Source organism: Ochotona princeps, chromosome 2, assembly GCF_030435755.1.
Source record: "Ochotona princeps isolate mOchPri1 chromosome 2, mOchPri1.hap1, whole genome shotgun sequence".
NCBI lineage: Eukaryota > Metazoa > Chordata > Mammalia > Lagomorpha > Ochotonidae > Ochotona > Ochotona princeps.
In genome coordinates, this window is record NC_080833.1 from 14,733,130 (window position 1) to 14,754,759 (window position 21,630).

Below are 21,630 nucleotides of genomic sequence, written 5' to 3' on the forward strand. Positions count from 1 at the left end.
TCTCCTCTCCTCTCTAGCCTCAGGTTCACACCCACTGATCCACAGCCCTTCAGGAAGCTTTTATAGCCCCTCAAGCCGTGTGACCAATGGTGTGCCTGTAGACCCTCCCCACAAGTGGCCCTGGCAGGTAAGAGCAACACCAGCTTTACTGACTCCCACCATGGGTGCTGGACACCAAGTTCAGATTTAAGGCCTCTGGTCCTGACCCCATGACTCCCTGTGCAGTTCACATCTCAGCTTCCTAGGTTTAGAATCTTGGAACAGTCACATCCACATGGAACAATTACTTGTTTCATCTGCAGTTCTCAATGGGCTGTTCAAATTAAAAAGGAGAGCCTGAAGTCTGAAGAAGGCTTGAGTTTGATGCAGTGATAGAGGAATTTAGGCACTGTATAGGGAGGCAGAGGTGTGGACTCAGTTCTAGTTCCTTGAGTCCCACAGCAGGGCTCTGAGGTCTGGAGCAAAGAGAGTGGAGAGTTGGATCAGGGCAGTGGAGGGCAGCATGGAGGGCAAGGCTTGCTGTACTGTGGATCACAGTAGCCATTAGCCACATAGGGATACTTTACGTGAATTAAATAAATCCAATCATGTCCAACATTCAGCTTCTCTGTACCAGCCACATTTCAAATGTCCTAGAACCACATGTAGCCAGGGGTTCCCACCTTGGACAGTAGAAATAGAAATTTGCATAATCCAGAATGTTATCTAGGACAGTCAGCCAGCATGTTTTGAGAGGGATGAGAGTGAGTGATACAACCCTGTCAGCCACATGGCTTCTCCAGCAATGACTTAGTCCTGCCATGGCAGCAGGAGAGCAGCCAGAGCACATTCGTGGATCACATTTTGCTAAACTTGGTCTCCAGGGAGATTTTGAGAATCTGAATGAGTAGGAAATGAGAAGGGAGGCAAAGGAGTCAGGGTGAGTTGTGCTTCAGAAGCTAGAGAGGCCTGGAAGAGCTGAGGAGTAGGAGAATGTGGGACTGAGAGAATAGAGGATTTTGCAGGCTTTCAAGAGAAGGTTTGGGAATTCCCTGGAGGACAAAAATGTGGGCATTCAGGGAGATCACAGGGGCTGGGGTGGGGTGACTGAGAATCAAACTGTGATAAGTTTGGATAAATGTGAGGGCTACCATGTGCAGATATCATTGTAGCACACTGCATGTCTCAGCAGGGCTTTGGTGTTCTGTGAATGGCTGCTTCTCGAGTTGTTCTGTGCAGAAATGCTCACTAGAGGTCTAGAATTCTTGCACCTTTTCTTTTTTATTTTTCTTTTTATTTTTTTTTTGCCCCTGGGCCACCAGCTCACCTTCTTGATTGAATGGAGTGGGGGCCTGTACTTCATCTGTGGAGGGACTCTCATCGACCGTGACTGGGTTATGACTGCTGCACACTGTGTCATGTGAGTTCTACTGTCCCAGTCCCTGCTTTGATCTTTTACTTTTTCCTTGTGAACCCAGGCAGCCTAGATCAGCAGATGAATATGACACACTGGTTGACAGGCCAAGACTGACTTCCCTTTCTCTGGCAGGAACAATGGGCCATACTGGGTGCTGCTGGGCAGGCACAACCTGACGTTACCAGAGCCACTGGACCAGGTTATTCCTGTAGAGAAATTCATCATACACCCAGAATATAATGACAGTAATGTGGCCAAATGGTGAGTGAGCTCTCAACCTGGGACCAGGCTCCTATGTTGTTTCTTCCATGTCCCATAACTCATCTAGGAGACTATCAGATGCTGTGGGGAGGTGAGCCGTCAGAGCCCAGCTTCCACACACTGGACAGAGCCTTAAAGAACAAGAGCACAAACCTCTCCCCCTGCAGAGGGGACAGCAGGCCCAGGGAGAGGCAGAAAGTCTCCCAGGGCTGCTGGGCTCAGTGTCTCTGAGCCCAGGACCGGTAGTTCACTTCCCAGAGTCCAAGGTGTCCTGAGCTCTGCAGAGGTGCCTCCAGCACAGCCTGGGTTCCTGACTGTGTGGGCATAGGAGGAGTCCTGGACTGAGAGTCAGCCTATGGGCGTCCCTCTCTGAGTGTCCTGGCCAGTGAGTGCCCTGCTTTGGGCTTCAGGTTTCTGCTTGTCCCAGGTGATTCTACAGCAGGGCTTGGTGGTGGCAGTGATGGGCAGCTAGGTCCTGCTCAGTCCCCACCTGTGTGCCCCTGTGTGTCTGGAAGCTCAGCTTTTTGTGGTGAGAGAATCACAGGAATGGGTCAGACCCATGCAAGTCCAGTACAGGAATATGGGACCATTGTTACGGAGATCCTGTCCCATACTTGTAGGGCTGCTTGAAAGTAGGCAAACAATGTAACCACAGGAAGGATCTCAAGTGACAGCAGGCAGAGTAGTGGTTCCTAACTTATAGAGCGAGGCAACAGGCCCTGGGAAACTGTGAGGAATACCAGAGTTCAGGCCTTGTGCAGACTGCAGCCTAGGAAAGACAAGGAGAAGCTACTAAAATACGTGTGACTTCATAAAAAAATCAGATTTATTTGCTTTTATTTTGTTGAAAGGTAGGTGAGAGCCAGGAGAAGAAGAGGGAGGGAAAGAGGAAGAGAGAGAGAGAGAAAGAGAGAGAGAGAGAGAGAGATATTCTATCTATTGTTTCCTCCACCAAATGCTTGTAACACCCCAGGGCTGGGTTAACAAAATACAGGATGTTACAATTCTACCCAGTTATAACATGTGGGTTGCTGAGAACCAGTCTCTAGAGCCATCATTCGCTATCCCAGGCTGCATATGTGCAAGTGCCTGGAATGGGAAGAGTAGCTAGTACGTACTTGAATTCAAGAACTGTGATGTGGGAGGCAGTGTTTGAACCTCTGTGCCTTATGCCTAACACTGACCTAGATTTCACAGCCCTCCAGGCTGTTCTGATGCAGCTGGAGTGTGAGCACTGTTTGTGGAAACCAGGGCATTTATGAGACCCAGGGTTGTTGGGTGCTGAAGGGGCCAGGGAGCTCTTAAGTATGTTCTGCCTTAAGAGTGGACTTAGGGACCAAGGAGCATTAGCGGTCCCCAAGAGGTGATCATCTGGAGCCAAGGCCTAGCATAGATCTATTTCAGTCAGAAGAATGTATTGAATTTGATTCTTTCCTTCCAACAGCTATGACATCGCCCTCCTTAAGCTGTCACACAGCGCTAAGCTGACACCTGAAGTGAAGCCTGCCTGTCTCCCTCCTGCTGGCTACACCCCACCCCATGGAACGAAATGCTACATCACTGGCTGGGGCACCACCTCCAGTACGTACTGGCCAGGGAGAGTGGCAAAAAGACAGGACTTGGGGGCCAAGGCCAATGATTCCGTGGTGCACAAAGCATGTCGGATGGTGGGGTTGGGGAATGGGGAGGAGAGTCCCCATTGGATCTGAGGAACTGTGGACCTCAAAATCCACATCTTTATCCGTAGACTCCCACTCATTTCTCTCTGTTCCTAAAGCTGGCGGGTCAGTCTCAGATGTTCTACTGGAGGGGCTGCTACCTGTGGTGCACTATGAACACTGCTCCCAGCCAGACTGGTGGGGCTCCACTGTGAAGCATTGCCACATTTGTGCTGGTGGATACAAAGTCTCTGGCTGTATTGTGAGTTGTTGTTTATTGATCACTGGGAAAATCATCCTGATTCCTGATGTCCCTCTAAATCTCTATGAATGTAGAAGAGTATTTTGTCCACTGCCTCCAAGGAGTCTCCAACTGTAGGTAGGACATGGAAGAAGTCATCACAGCCCACACACCCTGACTGCTGTCCCAGTTCACAGGTTCCCCTCACATGGGACCATCACTGTCCCTTCTGCTGCTCAGGCTTCCCCATCAGCACAGAAGGGATGCTCGCACCACCACCTTGAGTCACCCAATCTGGGCTCTGCAGGGATCCTCAACCACTGTGCTGTGGGAGCTGAGTCCTCCTAGACAGCAGAAAAGGTGCTGCCAGCAGGGGGCGCCAGTGTCCATCGGCGTTCCCTCTGTGCCAGGGGCTGTGCTGAGGGCCTGTTTGGGTCCCTTCCTGCTCAGTAGCTGTGGTAGCACAGACCCTGCTCCTGCCCAGCTGAGGCCCTGAGGCTGGGAGAGGTGCAGCAGTGTGGGTGTGTCTGCAACCCCCAGGTCAGGGACAATTCCTTCCAGGTGAAATGTGGCTCCATCCCTACCCCTCTGATCATGACAGGGTGACTCTGGAGGACCCCTCAACTGTCCCGGAGAGAATGCTGAGTGGGAAGTCCATGGTGTGACCAGTTTTGTTTCTGCCTGTGGTTGCAACACTGCGAAGAAGCCCACGGTGTTCACCCGCATGTCGTACTTCATTGACTGGATTAAGGAGGTGAAGACTGAGCAGATGGGAGGGCTCCTGGTTGCAGGCTGTGTTGACATGGAGGAAAGTCAGATCTTGGTGAGGTGCTGCAGGGATCCTAGAAGGGCAGTAGTGGAGGAGCCTTTGGGACACTCCGGAGGGGCCCAGGGATGTGTTCTGCTCTGTGTGGCCCCAGAACTTCACAGGTTTTGGTTGCAGTTTTGCACTTCCTTATTCAGCAGGGGTTTCTCAGTGTGTCCTTGGTCGGGTCCTCCCTTGTCATAGGGGACAGAGGGACACGTGGCTTCCTGGTGGGGGAGATGTGAAATGCCCAATAGTCATGACAGTTTTAGAGAGAGCTGATGGTTGAAGTTGAGTGGTGGTATCATTTGGAGATGCTTTGTCCATGATATCAGCAGTGACCACCAGTTAGGGATCACTTAGATATGCACTGGGGACCGTGATGGGAGCCTTAGCTAATGGTTTTCACGAGCCCCTTGAGGTGACTACTGTTACCACCACTGCCACTAGATAGGAAAATTGGGCTCAGAGAGGGCAAGTCACTCTCTCAGGTCGCATAGGTATCGGTGGTCAGGCTGTGAGTTGTTCCCAGTTCCCTTTGACCCCAGTGTTGGTGATCCTAATTCAGTTGTTTGTTCCGTGTTCTCCCTGTTCTTTTCCAGATCACTGGAGTTGACTTCAGGAAGTGGTGCTGATCCTGCATCCATTTATAAAGAATAAAGGTCTCCCAACAAGTCCCGAGTTGTGTCTTTTTTCTCCATCGACCTTACCCTCTGGCCTGTTCCTGCGAACTGAGAGCTTATTTGCAGAGATGATACCAGGGTCAACCTCTCATGTGAGGACAAGAGGATCCTGGGGCCCAGGGAGAAGAAGTTATGGGGTGACCAACTCCTTTGGTTGGTCGGAGACTAGGGGTTCTCAGGCCCAGGACCTCCAGTGTGGACATTGAGGCAGTCCCAGGACTACAGGACAAGCAGTTCCCCCAGGATAGAGTCCCCAGAGAGCAGTGGCTTTTCCATGCAGGTACAACACACAGTGACACCTGCAGAGAACCTGAGCCTGCCCCGTCTCGGGAGGCTGGTGGTAGAGTGGAAGGACCAGAGTTTATGCCTCCACTGACTGGCAGAAGGAAGAGGGCTGCATTCATTCACTCAGTATCATTCATTTCTAATTTCACAAGATGGATTCAAAAGAGAGGGACCCATGGGTCCTGCTCCAATGCGGTTTATTATTTAAAGAGAAATACACATGGCAGAGACATTCATGAAGCACTGATTGGCTCCCTGTCCCCAGCAGGCTCATGGTTGAGAGTTCAGTGATTAGGGGAACAGCCTTAAGGGCAGCCTTGGCTGTAGAAGTGGAGGCACTTACAGGGACAATGATATCTGTAGTGCTGCACACTGGCCAGAGCCCAGCAAGCTGTCATGGAGGAGAGTGAAGGCTGGAGCTTAGATGAAATTTGGGAAATAGGGAATTACTTCTTAGAGGAAGAAAATTCTACAACAATGGAAGATCCTGGGAGACCCAAGCTGTTTTTCATTCAGCTTCAAATTCCAAGGGTCTAGAAGGGAACCTGGCACAGAGTAGTGGTCAATAAGAATATTGATCAGAAAGACAATGAATGAATGAGTGAAGCTGCAGGACTCCCCGGATGTCCTCTTCTCCCTCCCTGGAGGTGCAGTTGGCCTTGGGCATCCACACAGGACACCCTGGAGGCCCCTGTGTGTCCCTAGAAGCTCAGCAACAGCACTTGTGGGGCTGGGGCTCTGGACAAGTGTTCTCCAGGACAGACTGTCCTGTGATCAATGACCCCACTGGAAGGGAGCCTACCAAACAGGAGTTCTGTCTGCTTTGTGCATTGCTAGGACCTCAGCTCTCAGAACAAAACACAGGGGGCCCCCCAAAGAGTCAAAGGTCACAAGGAGGGTCAATGCAAGTCAAATAATTCCTGCCTACAGCACCTCTCAGAGCCTTTAACATCTCAACATTCATTGAGAATCACATGTAGTGGTCCCTAGACCAGGTCTCTGATGCTCAAGGTGTCTTACAACTCTCCTACTAATAGCCCCCTTTCCCTTTAGCTAATGCAGCCCAGCCTCAAGGAGGGCAAACAATACCCAAGACCAGGCAGACACCCATGTGTGGCAGGAAGTAGGACTCATGACAGGAACATGTGTATGTGACCTTTGCCATGAGCTCAGCTGGAACCTAAATGGGTTCTCAGAAACTGGCACAGGGAGGAGGAGACAGGGACAACATGTTTCCCATAGCCTGACAATGCTTTCCTGAGGCTGAGCTGGGCTGTGTGGGAGCATCCCTCTGCCCATGGAGGGTGGGGGCTGGGGGTAGCAGGCTCCCTTTCCCTACCCTTGTTCTGTGGCCCTGATGACAAACACGTAGTCAACAAGTATTTGTTGAACACCTACATAATCCCGTGGTCACTCATCACCTAGATCTTCTTAGAAGTGGACAGATGAGGGTCTTGTCCTGGAAAACTCACAGATCAAGGAGTACAGGATTAGCAGTGCAGTTTCCACCTGTCTATCCCCCTTCCCCTATGTTGCTCTGGGTTTTTCTTGGCTGAAAGAAGGGTTATCAGGAAAATTTGGCTTCAATTAAAGGCAAGTGCCAGGCAGAGACTCAGGATAGGAAGAGAGCAGTTTGAGTACCCGTTTCTCAAGCCCCAGGTGTGTACTGGGTGCATTTCTGTCCTACAGAATCACCCAACTACCCAACACCCTGCTCACGAGCTCCACTGACTACTTCCTCTGGGCCGCTGCATGCCTAGGGAAGGCCAAGTTTTCTGCCATTACTGCACTCAGCAGTCTCCATTCCTTGTGAGTTTCTCCAGCTATGTCTCTACTCTTATCAAACGTTCCTCAGTTTTCCCTTCAGACTTCCATCTGCTACCTTCCAGGGCTTGCTAATGACACAGGTTTTGTTGAAGGCCACAGAGGTCAATCGCAGGGCATGTAGGGAAAGAGTTTATTCCCCTTCAGTTCCAGACCCAAGCTGGCCTTGTGGCTGTACTCTGGAACACCACCTCCTCTTTCTATCTCATGGCCACTCCCTCCACCTCCAGTGGAGACCTTTACCCATAAGCACATCCTATGCATGGAGATTTTCCACCTAGTTATGACCCAGGTACTTGAGTCCCTGACATCCACTGGCTACTGCCTTCAGTCAGGCATTTGGTGAGTGAACCAGAGAATGGGAGATAAGTATTTCTCATTCTGTCTGTTTCTAGATGAATTATGTGAGATCACATGAGAATAACGCTTTAGAATTCCACTGAGCATAAGTTAAGCACTGAGTAAATGCTGCTTGTTTTCAGGATGGTCAATCAAAGCAGGATGCTGATAGGAGGCATGGATGCAAAACCTAAACATCATCTGCAGCCCTACACCAGATCCCCCCTGGGTCTCTGGTCATTGTATAAGGAGAAGCCCTGGGTCCATGTAAGAAGGTGGGGAGGCAGTAAGCAGAGCAACAACTTGGATCTGATTAACATTCTCCAGAACTCTCTTGCTGGGTGCTTTTTGGAGGATGGGAGGAATTATGCTGAGAGGAAGACGCTGAGTTTGGTCACCTGTGTAGGGTTGCAGAGGAAGGGGTTTGTCCTGGGAGAAGGAGGTGTCTACTCAGATGTGGTGGGGACAGAGTGTACCTGCACTAGAACAACACGTGAGGCTGTCCCAGTGCAGGAGGACGTGAAGTGCCCAACATGAATGCAGTGAAGATGATTCACGTGAATTCACAGCAAAGACCACCTCCTGGCCGTTCTGGGAACAGCACCCAGCCTGACCTTCTGTAGGAGCTCCAGGACTCGTTCTGCACGAGACCAAGAATCCCAGACATCTCTGCGTGATCCCCACTACCTCCATACCTGATGTTCTGAGAGGGCCAGGTTTCTCCCAAGAGTGTCCCTGTCCATACACAGCCTTCTCTGGGGCACCTTTATGTTGCCAGCCTAGGAGGGGGCAGTACTATAGCTTTCATATAGTCACAAGTGGAGAAAGATCAGGTATGGCGTGGACAGCAGTGCCTGCCCCTCCAAATATGTGTCTGTCCTGGCCAAAGGACAGTGAAAAGTCATAAGTGGAGCAACTGTGAAACCATTCACCAGGGATAAAAGCAGCCCTGCCCTCCCTGGACCCACTCCCTCTGGTCCTAGACATGTTTATTTGTTCAGCATTGCATGCAAAGCTCTTCTGTAGGCCATGAGCTGAGGAAGAAGAGAGCAGGACCAGGAAGGTACTCAAGCAGAGTACCTTCAAGACAGATCAATCTGAGTCAGTCCACTTTGAAGCATCTAGGTCAGAAAGGGTGCCAAGACTAAGCGATCCATGAGAATTGCTGGGGAAATCAAATGAGGACAAAAGTCAGGACTGGCTAGGGACCCAGGCAGTGTTTCTCCTAGCCTGTCAGGGTTATCCCAAAGTTCCAGGGAGATTCAAACTCTTCCCCCAGCTCCAAAGAAGAAGGTGCTAGGGCTTATCAGTTGACCTTGAGCAGTCCCAGAACTTGTCTACCCTGGCTCTCTAGTTGGGTTCAAGGCAAATGAACCCTCAAGAGCCACTGACCCAACTCAATCATTCCTGCTAGGGAATTTTCAATAGCCTGAAGCTGTTCAACTTTTCAGGCTTTCCTTACTGTGTGTTTTGTAGCTGTGGGTGGCCATATGGAGGCAGGTACTACAGCGAAGCTCTTCACGCCCTGCATAGCTGAAGCCTTGGGCCTGAGAAGAGAGATGAAGAACCTGAAGCAACAAGTCAGCACCACTGTGCTCTTTCATGAACTGTGGGGTTGTCCACTCTGTCACTCCCAGGCCTCGGAGAGTGTTCCCACAATGAAATCCTGTCACGGCAGCAACACAGAGGCACCTGGAGGCACACTGTTTGACATGGAATAAGGTAGATAGATGCAGAACAGTACTATACATTCACCCCAACATGTGGAGGCTAAAGTAACTTTATAGAAATAGAGAAAAGTGCCAACCCTGGGTACTCTGAAGTACAACTGAGTTTATTTATCACCAGGCAAAACACTTGCTTGGTGATAAATAAATAAATAAATAAATAAATAAATAAATAAAATATATATCTCACAATGACATGCACATAATGTGTTACACGTTTACTTTTTATGTATAAAGCTAGAATTAGTGACAGATAAAAGGAAGAAATAATACACACACATACATATAAAGATATATTTCATCACCTGCTTTATTCTGTTAACAGCCAAAACAGCCAGAGTTTGGACAGGCAGAAGCCAGGAGTGTGAAACTCCATCCTTGCCTCCTTTACAGGTGGCAGAAGGCCGCACATCTGGGAATGATTTATTGCTTTTCCAGGACAGTTCAAAAGGATCTGGATTGGAAACAAAGTAGCCTCGACTCAACCTAGAAGTTGAATTTGGGAGCCACTGTGGCAGGAGAACTTTGGACTGATGCACAAACACCGAGTGCAAAAAGTTTGACTGTTAAAGGAAGGGGACAATGGAACACATGAGCAAAGAGTGACTGATGTATATCCTTGCTGGAGGCATGGCTTTGTTCTGTGCGGTTCAGGAGGAACACGGGCACAGAAGGTGGCTGTGTCTGTTTCTTCTGTTTGCACAGTGGACTTTGTTTTGACCTCCATGATTGCTTCCTGAGCTCTAGACTGTGTCTAGCAGTGCAATTGTCCCTGCCCCTGTGTGTGTTCTTACCTTGCAAACAGGACTCTCCCCGGGGTTGTCCCACCCACCACTGGACACCTGCCATCGGGAGGAACCCCTCAATGTTCCTGAATGCCTCTATCATGTGCATCTCTCTGTAAATAACTAACCACTTCAGAACAGAATTGATGTGTCCCTTGCTTAGAGCCCTCTCAGTGCCTTTCTCTAAAGTAATGAATGACACTGAGTGAATGACCACAGCCTTCCTCCTCCTGCCACTCATCAGAGGCAGAAACCTCTGGTCCTTCCACTCTATCAGCAGCCTCCCGAGAGGGGGCAGGTTCAGGTCCTCTGCAGGTATCAAGTGTTTTTCATCTGAATGGAAATGCCACTGTGCTCTAGGGGACTGAATTCTGGCAAACCTGATTGTCCTCTTGACCTGGGATTCCTTGTGTCTACAATGGAAGTCCTGGTTCTGAGAACTACCTCCCCGCCCCCAATCAAGAGAGTTGGTCACTCTGTTGCAACTCCTTTGTCTCCCTGGGTCCTAGATTATTCTTCTCCTCACATGAGAGGCTGACTCAGACCTCATCTCTGTTAATCAGCTCTCAGATCTCAGGAACAGGCCAGAGGGGAAGAGGCAATGAAGGAAAGAAACCCAACTCAGGATTTGCTGAGAGATATTTATTCTTTATAGAGGATGTGGAATCATCACCGTTAGCTGAAATCAATCCCAGTGATCTGGAAAATAGGAAGACAGAATGGTAATTAGCATCACAGGTTCTGAAATCAATTGGAACTGGGGTGAGCTCACAACCTGACCACTCATTCCCTGTGTGATCTGGGAGAAAAACTTGCCCTCTTTGAGCCTCAGCTTCCCTTCTCTGATGGGAGTGATGATCATAGTACTTACATCATTAGAGCTCCTGATTAAACCATTAACTAAGGTCTTATCACATTCCTTTATTCATATTACCTTAGTGTTTAAGTGGTGGTCACTCCTGTTATCATGGACAATAATGGCCTTCTCTGACCAGCTTTCCCAGATAACACCTGAACTGCTTTTTCCCATCACAGTTTTCAGTGTTAGGTCAGGCAGAGTACAAATGACTCCACTAACTTGCACAAGTCAAGCTGACACTCCCATCCAGGAATGTTTGGAATCCCAAATCACCCAAACATTGTCTCTGCACAGGAGGTCAGCACCCTCCATGATGTGTACCCCATGCTGCACATTGCATGTATGTGCAAATGGAGGAAGTGATAACTTCTCCCATCCGCTATGATGAAGGTGTATAAAGACCCAGCACTGTATACCATGGGTGGCCAATTCCTTCACATGGAAGTGGCTGCCATGTGGAAGTGGCTCCAGGCCATTACCCACCAAGGAGCAGTCCATCACACTCTCTCTCCTGACTAACAAAACTGAACCAAAAGCCTGCACCTCTCTCTCTAAATCACCTTTAAACCTAACAGTCATCAGCATTCACAATAAGCACTTATTACACATCTCACCATGTGGCCATGTGTTCTTTTGTCCTCTATGACAAGTAAAAACCCAATCACGACACATTGAGAAACCCTCCCTGAATAAAAAGTATAAAGCTTTACCCAAAGCCCGAGACTTTCAGGTTCACACAGAGAACACATCCCTGGGCCTCTCGGGAATGTCCCCAGGGACCCTTCCCTACTGCCCCTCTAATTTCTTGGCAGTCCCTCACCAGGATCTGCCCTTTCCTTCCTTCCTGTCACTCAGCCCTCTCACGAGAGCCCCCAGTTGCCCAATCTTTACCTTTTCAATCCAGTCAATGTAGGCTGACACACGCGTGAACACCGTGGGCTTCCTCGGGTAATTGCAGCCATAACCAGAACCAAAACTGACTATGCCGTAAACAATACAGGTGCCATCCTCCGCTTTACAGTTGAGGGGTCCTCCAGAGTCACCCTGTCATGATCAGAGGGGTAGAAACTGAGTTGCATCTCACCTGGAAGGAATTGTCCCTGACCTGGGGGTTGCAGACACACCCACACTGCTGCACCTAGCCCAGCCTCAGGACCTCAGCTGGGCAGGAGCAGGGGCTGTGCTACCACACCTGCTAGGCAGAAAGGGACCCAGACAGGACCTCAGCACAGCCCCTGGCACAGAGGGAGCCCCAATGGACACTGGCGCCCCCTGCTGGCAGCACCTTTCCTGCTGTCTAGGAGGACTCAGCTCCCACAGCACAGTGGTTGAAGATCCCTGCAGAGCCCAGAGTGGGTGACTCAAGGTGTTGGTGCGAGTATCCCTTCTGTGCTGATGGGGAAGCCTGAGCAAGAGAAGGGACAGTGATGGTCCCAGGTGAGGGAGCCTGTGAGGTGGGCCAGGAGTGAGGGTGTGTGAGCTGTGTTGACTTTATGCAGGTCCTGCCTAGCCTGTAGCATGACTGGATTCAACAGAGAAGACAGCTCCCCTCTATCTCCATGTAGGTGGCTGTAGGTCACTGGGATGTTCCCTCCTGTGGCAAGTATTAGCCAACTTACACTACACGCAGAGGATCCTGCCTCGCCAGCACACACATGGGTCTCCTTCACGGTTGAACCCCAGTAGCTCCACTGAGAGCAGTATGCGTAGTCTATCACAGGCAGCAGCCCCTTCAGTAGAACATCTGAGATTGGCCCGTTATCTGTAGAGACAGAGAGCAATGTGAATTGGTAAGGGACATGGCTAGGTTTCCAGAGGTGGGGTATTCGAGGCCCACATCTTCTCAGATCTAAGGGGGACTTCCTCCCAACAGTCCCACCATCCTGTATGCTTTGTGCACCACTGCATCATTAGCCATGGCCCTGCGAGCCCTATCTTTCTGCTGCTGTCCCTGGTCAGTATATACCGGAAATGTAGCCCCAGCCAGTGACACAGCATTCTGTCCCATGTGGTAGGACGTAGCCAGCAGGAGGAAGGTGGCCAGGTTGGACTTCAGGTGTTAGCTTAGCACTGGAGCACAGCTTGAGGAGGGCGATGTCATAGCTGTGAGGAAGGAAGAGTCACCTGGAACCTGGTCCTCCAACAGGACCAAATCCCATCTCAGAGCTTTGTTCAAAGGCTATACATCTGGAATACCCCTACTACTCCTACGCCCCTGAATCTAGCTTTGGCTCAGCCAACTCCAGCAATGCCCACCTCTTTGGTCCCTGACAATCTTTTGCTGTCATAATTGTCCTTGGTTTCCAACTATGGTCATTGCAATCCACATTTATCAGAACACACTGTGTTCTGTTGCACATTGGGCTGTGTATTGGGCATAGTGGCTTAGAGGTACATATTATATCACAGTACTAAAGTTCAAGTTCACACTCAGATTCTCATCCAGCTTCCTGCTCATGTGCACTCTGGATTAGCAGGTGATCAATCAAATGCTTGAATTTCAGCTGCCCACTTGGTAAACTGAGAGAATTCTAGCCTCTTTTCATTTGGGTAGGGAACCAGCAAAACGTACTTTCTCTCTCTGTGTGTCTCTGTCTCTGTCTCTCTCTCCCACTAAAGTAAATGAATATAAATAAGTTAGAATTATAATGTCGCACAGTTTTCAGGGGCTGAACCCAGGCTTTCTGAGAAGGTTTACAGCTGATAGAGTCAAAGTCTGATCTTACTCTCTATTCCCAGGGGACTCTAGTGCTGCTGCTCCACAGCCCACACTTCAGGGACCACTTCAGTGCCTGCTGTCACCCAGGACACTTCACCTGGGTCACATGTGTCTCCCTACTGCCCAGGAAGCTGTGTGAGGATGTGCCAGGGTCTCCATAAAATGTTCCTCACTTCCATTGTGCTTGATGAGGGCTCTGTCCCTCCTATGATCTCTCACCAGAAAACATTATAGCCTCCAGACACACAGGTGAGGCCTCAGCTGGGCCTCCCTGCCCATCACTACCACCACCATGAAGGCATGTTCCAGGGTCATCTTGGACAAATGGAAACCTGAGGCACAGAGCAGGGCACTCACTGCCCAGAACACTCAGGGAGGAACACCCACAGTCTGACTCACAGTCCAGTGCTCCTCCTCTGCATATACAGCCAGGAACCCAGGCTGTGCTGGAGGAACCTCTGCTGAGCACAGGGCACCTTGGAAGGAGCCTGAGGATCCTGGGCTCCAGGGACATAGCCCAGCAGCTCTGAGTGACATCCTGCCTCTCCCTGGGACTGTTTTTTCCTGTGCAGGGAGGGAGGTTGGTGCTGCTAGTCTCTGAGCCTCTTCCCAGTGTGTGGGAGCTGGGCCCAGGTTGCTTACCCTCCCACTGTCCCTGGGAGTCTCCTAGATGAGCTGTGGCTCATGGAGGGAAGGACACAGGAGCACATTCCCATACAGGGAGCTCACTCACCCTTTGGCCACATTATTGTCATCGTATTGCGAGTGCACGTGGACCTCACACACTCTGATGACCTGGTCGGATGACTCTGGTTCACTCAGGTTGTACCTGCCCAGCAGCACCCAATATGATCCGCCATCTCTGAAAGAGAAAGGGAGGTCAGCCTGGGCCTATTGGTGAGTTTGTCATATTCACCTGCTGACCCAGGCTGCCTGGGTCTTACAAGGAGAAAGATCAGGGCAGGAATAGGGACAGTAGAACTCACACGACACAGTGTGCTGCAGTCAGAACCCAGTCAGCGTGGATGAGGCTCCCTCCACAGATGAAGTACAGGCCTCCACTCTGTTCAAGCAGCAAGGCGACCTGGCAAGCCCCACCCCCAAATAAATCAGGTTAGAGATCTATACACACAGTGAGGGTTGCTGTGTGGGTTTTGCACTGAACATCCTGAGAAGGCGTCATTCATACAGAGAGTACTGGATCCTTCTAAGACACTCAGCACACCACCTGTACAGCTGCTCAACTGACTCTATCCCTTTTACACTAGGACAGCTGTGAATCCTCAGTCTCCCCACTCCAGACCCTGTGAATTCCCCCAAGGACTTCCACATTCTCTGCCCTTTAGGGCACTCCAAACCGTCTGCATCCTGAGAGCCCCCAAGACCCTTTAATCTCTCAGGCCACATTCTCCTGAACCTTAGCTCTCCCAAACTTCTTGGATCTTCTGAAGCATGACTCACCCTGAATCTTTCAGCTCCCTTCAATTTCCTACCTCCCTGGAGACCAAGGTTGGCAAACTGTGCCCCACAGCCCCAAGCTGGCTGTGGTCTGTGTGCACATAGATGCTGACTGCACACAGGCTGCTCACTCAGGCACACATGCTCTCTGGCTGCTTTCCTGCAGCAATGGCAGGGCTAAATCACTGCTGGAGAAGCCATGTAGCTGACAGGGCTGTAGCACTCACTCTCTGCTCCCTCTCAAAACACGTTGGCTGACCCTACCCTAGTTAACATTGTGGGCTATGGTAATGTTTTCTGCCTCTGTTGTCCAAAGTGGGAACCACTGGCCACATGTAGCTCAGAAACATTGAAAATGTGGCTGGCATGGAGGAACTGAATGTTGGACATGATTGAATGTACTTGATTCACATTGAAATTTCTCATGTTGCTAATGGCTACTATGTTCACCAGCACAGCCAGCCTCCCCCTCGGTGCTGCCCTCCACAGCCCTGATCCAACTCTCTACTCTCTGTGCTCCAGAACTCAGAGCCCTACTGTGGGACTCAATGACTGGAACAGATTCCCCAAACCCCTCTACACAGTGTCTGCATTACTCTATTACTGCTGTTAAGTTTTCTCTTGGCTCCAGATTCTTCTTTCTGTTCCCAAGGTGTGAACTGCACAGGGAGCCATGGTGTCAGGACTGGAGGCCTTGCCGTCAGAACTTGGTGTCCAGAGCCCACAGTGGGAGTCAGTAAAGCTGGTGTTGCTCTTACCTGCCAGGGCTTGCTGTGGGGAGGGTCTACAGGCTCACCATTGATCACACGGCTGGAGGGGTTGGACAAGTGGCTGGAGGGGATGTGAATCGGTGGGTGTGAGCCTGAGGCTAGAGAAGAGGAGAATCATCAGTCAGCCAGATGGACCCCAACAGGACAGGAAGTCAGGGTCCCAGTTCTAGAGTACCACATTTGTGCTGTGTGAGCCTGGGCAAGCTCCTTTCCCTCCATGATTCTCAGCAATGAACTATGAACAACAGGCACTGGGACTAGAATAGGGGTTTACAGAGTCCCAGGAATCCAATGATGGAGATAAAAACACAGCCTCAGGAAATGGAATCCAAGAAAGGGGCATACATGTCTGTCGGACTCTCTCTCTCTCTCTCTCTCTTCTCTTTCCCTCCCAGCAGACATTAGTAGAATATTTTTGAAAGAGTAGAGGTTCTGAAATAAGATTTCCCGGGCTCAAAGCACAGAGACACTTGCTCCTGAATGAGCTCCTTTATTTCTTTGAGGGTCATTGTGCCTGTCTGTAAATGTGGCAATAACAACACTGACCTTGTGCAGCAAAGAGAACTGATGACGTGAGGTCATATGATAAAAGTCCCTCATTACTGCACATAATAAGCAATAAGTGTTGTCTGTTACCATGGTTGTCATTCTTTGTTTTTTTTTTAAATTTATTTTTTTCTTATTACAAAGTCAGATATACAGAGAGGAGGAGAGACAGAGAGGAAGATCCTCCGTTCAATGATTCACTCCCCAAGCGAGCCGCAATGGGCCGGTGTGCGCCAATCCGAAGCCAGGAACCAGGAACCTCTTCCAGGTCTCCCGCGGGTGCAGTGTCCCTATGCATTGGGCCATCCTTGACAGCTTTCCCAGGCCACAAGCAGGGAGCTTGATGGGAAGTGGAGCCGCCGGGACTAGAACCGGTGCCCACATGGGGTCCCGGCGCGCCCAAGGTGAGGACTTTAGCCACTAGGCCACGCCTCCGGGCCCACCATGGTTGTCATTCAAGGGAGGCTGCTTGTAATGTGGCAGAGACAAGGACAAGGTTGAATCACAGGCTTTGAAGACAGGTAGGGACAGTGTGAGAGGAGAATTGGACCATTCAGCATATGAGTGGAAATTCTGTTCAATATAGTCTAAGCACAAAGCAGACTCTTACCCATGAGACTGTCCACTGCCCCACCAAAGACTCCCCCTGCAACACTTGGTGCTGCTCCCTGTCTTTCTCCTGAACTGGTCCATCTCCTGCCTCCCCTCCGCTCCCCACCTCAGCTCCAGGATGAAATCCTTCATTGTTGTGACCCACGTATGTGTTGAGACTTTTATGCAATCAGATGTTGGGGATCATAAAACCTAGGTTTGAAGAGCATATCAGGGCTCCTGACTTAGGGCAGTACAGGAAGAACAGATTTGGACTGGGGACTTACCCAGGGCCACAAGGAGGAGGGAGCTCAGCAGCCGGATCATTGTGGATCTGGAGAAGAAGGGAAGGAGAAACGGAACTTGGCCTCTAATATAGGGCACAGAGAGGGAGAGGGGCTGAGCTTGGCTGGTCCCCACTCCAGAACAGGTGGTAGAACAGCAGATTTCCCAGGATCCAAGGCCATTGTCCCCGCTCATTGCATATGGAGGAGTGATAGTCAGTGGAAATATCCAGCTTTTCCTGCATCATATGCCTACACAGGTGGTTCTGGGTAGCCAGGTGATAACACAGAAACAGAACAGAAATTTGGCATCAGAACATGCCACCTCCTTCAGGGAATAACACAGGTGCTGAAACTCCTCATGCCTGATTCACACCCTGCCTGGGGCACATCCTGGCTCTGAGACCTTGAGCACACAGCTTCACTTCTCTGAATCTCAGATAGCCCATCCCTAACATGGGATCAATGTTATAATCCATCTCAATAAAGATACCTTGTGAGCACCTGCTATGAGTAGATTAGGCCCTCCTCTAGGGGCTTTACCGAGCACAATACATGATCCCCATCCTTCAGGAGTTTGAGTCTGAGTGGGAAAGAAAAAAGAACAAATCAATGAAAACAAGCAAAGCCTGAGTCCAGATGTGGGGGAAGGTGCTTCAGAGTAGTTGAAGAACATGAGCTGAGCAGCAGTGAGACTGTCTCACTAAGAGGGAAGTTGGAGAAAGTGACATTTCAGCTAAAGGTTCATAGTCTGGTTGAGTCCTAAACGGAAAATAAAAGCTAATCATGATGGACACATCTGTGTTTGGCATAGTAAAGACAGCACGCGCAACAACTCCATTCCAAATAGAGTGTCTGTTTGGTCCTAACTCTGGTCCTGTTTCCTGGCATGCTAAAAGCCAAAAGATCATGGCTCAAGTACTCAGGTCCCTATGACCCACAGACTCACACTGAGTTCCTGACTCTGGCTTTTGGCCTGGCTCAGTCCTTTCTGTTACAGGTATTTGGGCCAATGAATCAATCAATGGAAGAGCTCCTTTTCTCTATGCCTTTAAATTAAATTAAAAACAAAAATTTAAAAAAAGATGTATTTGAAAAAAAAATTAAAAAAAAAAAAGATGTATTTGGGACCAGCACTGTGGCACAGTGGTTCAAATCAAGGCCTGCAGTACTGCCACCCAAGAAACACTGGTTTCAGGCCCATATTTTCTGCTTGCAATCCTGATCCCTGTTAATACACCTGGGAAAACAACTGTTGATGGTCCAAATTCTGGAATCCGTGCACACACATGGGAGACCTGGATGCAGTTTCTTACTTGATCTCAACCTCACCCAAACATGGCTGTTGTGGCCATTTGGGAAACGAACCAGCAGGTGGAAAATCTGTTCTCTCTCTCTCTCTCTCTCTCTCTCTCTCTCTCTCTCTGCCACTCTGCCTTTCAAATAATTATTCGTTTGAAAAAAAATTAATTGTATTAATTTGTATTATTATATTAATTTGAAGGTAGAAAAACAGAGACAAAGACAAATACTGCTAATATGCAGGCTCACTCCCCTACTGCCTGTAACAGCTGTGCCTGAACCAGGCTGAGATCTACAGACTACAACTTAATCTGGATCTACTGGTGAACACAGTACTGAAACCATCCCCCTTCAGAATATACATTAGCAGAAAACTGGATTGGGAATGATCCTGGGACCCAAAGGCAGGCACTCTGATATGGGCTGCAGGTGTTTCAAGAGATGTCATCTTTTTTTTTTTTTAAAGGTTCATTAAGCAGTCATGGTTAGAGTGTCAGGCAAGGAGCAAAGGGAAATCCTTTGCTCATAACAGCACAGACCATCCTACAGGCTCATCTAAAGGAGAACAGACAACCTAAATCCTCCTGAAGAAAATATTTGACACCTTAACACTTTGAGTTGGACAAATCCTACAGATAAACTGAAAGGTGGATGGGTGAAGGGAGGACAGAAGCTGTTTTTCACTAATAGAGGCCAGATTCACAGCAGGTGATGTCAGCACCATGGTCATCCAAAATGCAATTAGGAATCAAGAGAAGAATCTAAGAAAGAGGCAAATTATAGCAGATGTTCCTTTGTTAGTTTCACTACCAGGAAGGCATTGGTAGTTATGAACTGATTGGTTTAGCCAGAGATGGGGACAATTGGCTACATTTAAGAGGAACTGAGGCACAGTAGGGGACCTCCTGGTGGAAGATGCCTCACTGCAGAAAGGCACTCCAGTGTGAGACTCAAGCACCATGCAGTCTATGCTCCAAGGGTAAGGAGAAGCCCACTGTTCAGATCTGCGGGGCTTGGGGGAGGGTGCACTATAACACAGAAGGAGCTCAGATCTGATTCACACTTTGCGAAACTCTTCTCCTGGGTGCTGCATGGAGAATGGGAGGGGTTATGGAGAAAGGAAACAACTGAGTTTGGTCACCTGGGCAGAGCCTGGGTCTGTGGGGATAGAGAGGAAGGGGCTTGTCCTGGGACAGGGAAGGCGCACATGCATAGTGAGTCAGAGTACATCTGCACTAGAACAACACATGAGGCCAACCCTGGGCATGGGGTAGTGCAGTACCCAGTATGGATGCCGTGATTTTGATTCAGATGGATTGTAGCAAAGACTCCACTCCTCCCTGGCTGCTCTGGGAACAGCGCTCAGCTTGGCTTTTTGCAGGACCTCCAGGGATGTTTCTGCATAAGGTCAAGGAACCCCAAGACCTCCCTCCTGGATACCCCACTGCCTCCACACCCAAGGCTCTCAGAGGTGCCAGGTTCCTCTCAGGAGTGTCCCTGTCCACACACAGCCTTTAATTGGAACACTTTCGTGTCCTAGTGTAGGGTGAGGCAGTGGTGGAAGGTGTGAGGTGAACGGTGGCATCTGCCCCTCCAGACACGAGTCTGTGTGCCCGAGGACAGTGAGTGGTCACAGGTGGAGCAGATGTGAAGTTCTTCATGTGGTGATTAAAACAGCCCTGCCCTCCATGGCCCAACTCCCTCCAGGCCTGGACTTGTTCATTTGTTCAGCTTTGAGCTCAGAGCCCTTCTCCAGGTCTTGAGATGTTGAAGAATAGGATAGTGGCAAGAGGGGCTCAGGGCAGAAGAGCAGGTCAGAGCCTGAGCCCACTGTGGAGCATCTGGATCTGACAGGAATTCCCAACACTATGCATTCCAAGGGCATGTGCTGGGAATTCCTGTTGTAGAGAAACCCCAGGACTGGCTTAGGACCCTGTTTTTGTTGCTATTTGGCCTGACAGGATTAACCCAATAGCAAGGAGGCTCAAACGCTCCCAACCTGAATAATACATCACCTACTCAATTAACATTGCCTAGTACAGTCCCAGTGGTAGATACACTAGCTCTCTCTCTGCTTGGTCTCCAGACAGATTAACCTGCAAATTCTACAGTCCCTGTTGAATTGAACTTATCTTCAAGGCCTTGTGGTCAGACCCTGCCAAATGAATGGGGGAGGAGACAATGTTATTTTATTTCATTATGTGTATACACACACACACACACACACACACACACACGGAGAGAGAGATCTTCTATCTGCTGGTTCACTGGTTCACTGGTTCACTTCACAAATGCCTACAATAGCTCCAGCTGAGCCAGGTCAAAACCAGGAGCCAGAAACTCCTTTCCATGTAGTGATCTGAGGACTTAGACCAGTTTCTGCTGCTTTCCCATGCACATCCCCAAGGAGCTTCAGCAGAAGCAGAGCAGCTGGGTCCTAAGGAGAACTGATGTCACAAGTAGCAGCCTAACTGGCTACACCACAACCAGCCCCTTTGAAAGTTTTCTTGCATAGCAGAGGCTAGTGAAATCTCAGTGGAAGAACTGCCCTCCCCCCACCCATGGTAAGAAGGAGCTGCCAGCGAACATCAGGGATGAGATCTGCTCTAGGCCTCAGCCTGAAGCAAAGCAAACTGCTCTCTGGTTGGGACATGGAGGTTCAGCTGGGGGGTTATGAGCTGTGTCTGGCTGTAGAGTGAAAGTTCAGCTTTGAATGGGAGCTTGGGGATCCATGGAATTTCTTTTTCTCCTTTGAAGCAGGGATTCTACAAGCAGGGAAGCGCTTGGGAGCCCCAACTTTCTCTCATTCATCTTCAAATTCCCAGGGTCTAGAAGGGAGCCTGGCACAGAGCAGCGTCAACAACATTTTTTTCAGAGAACGAATGAACAAGTGAAGTTAAAGGACTCCCCAGATGTCCTCTTCTCCCTCCCTGGAGGTGCAGTTGGCCTTGGCATCCACACAGGACTCTCTGGAGGCCCTTGTTTGTCCCCGAGATGCTCAGCAGTAGCACCGGTAGGGCTGGGGCCCTGGACAGCAGTGTGCTCCCAGAACTAGTTGTCCTGTGACCAAATGACCCCACTGGAAGAAGCCCACCAA

General features: G+C 49.8%; 2 protein-coding genes across 2 annotated transcripts; one reads left to right on the plus strand and one right to left on the minus strand.

Moving 5' to 3' along the window:
* Positions 1-800: 800 nt before the first annotated feature.
* LOC131479654 (chymotrypsin-like elastase family member 3B) lies at positions 801-4,996 on the plus strand. Its single transcript, XM_058661024.1, has 6 exons — positions 801-886; positions 1,529-1,657; positions 3,102-3,238; positions 3,435-3,577; positions 4,158-4,379; positions 4,964-4,996. The coding sequence occupies exons 1-6, from the start codon at positions 801-803 to the stop codon at positions 4,994-4,996; spliced, it is 750 nt and encodes a 249-aa protein (XP_058517007.1).
* A 5,683-nt stretch (positions 4,997-10,679) lies between these two features.
* On the minus strand, positions 10,680-17,274 carry LOC101518810 (chymotrypsin-like elastase family member 3B). Its single transcript, XM_012928983.2, has 8 exons — positions 17,235-17,274; positions 15,799-15,902; positions 14,569-14,666; positions 14,316-14,444; positions 12,830-12,966; positions 12,483-12,625; positions 11,755-11,907; positions 10,680-10,703 (listed from the first exon to the last, which is right to left on the minus strand). The coding sequence occupies exons 1-8, from the start codon at positions 17,272-17,274 to the stop codon at positions 10,680-10,682; spliced, it is 828 nt and encodes a 275-aa protein (XP_012784437.2).
* Positions 17,275-21,630: the final 4,356 nt, after the last annotated feature.

Coding starts and splice junctions, on each gene's coding strand:
- LOC131479654 (XM_058661024.1), top strand. CDS start 801: ATGGCAGCAGGAGAGCAGCCAGAGCACATTCGTGGATCACATTTTGCT. Junction 1,658..3,101: donor GACAGTAATGTGGCCAAATG/GTGAGTGAGCTC, acceptor TCCTTCCAACAG/CTATGACATCGCCCTCCTTA. Junction 3,239..3,434: donor TGGCTGGGGCACCACCTCCA/GTACGTACTGGC, acceptor CTGTTCCTAAAG/CTGGCGGGTCAGTCTCAGAT.
- LOC101518810 (XM_012928983.2), bottom strand. CDS start 17,274: ATGATCCGGCTGCTGAGCTCCCTCCTCCTTGTGGCCCTGG. Junction 15,903..17,234: donor CCTCCTCCTTGTGGCCCTGG/GTAAGTCCCCAG, acceptor CTCTAGCCTCAG/GCTCACACCCACCGATTCAC. Junction 14,445..14,568: donor ACTGCAGCACACTGTGTCGT/GTGAGTTCTACT, acceptor TTTCTCTTTCAG/AGATGGCGGATCATATTGGG.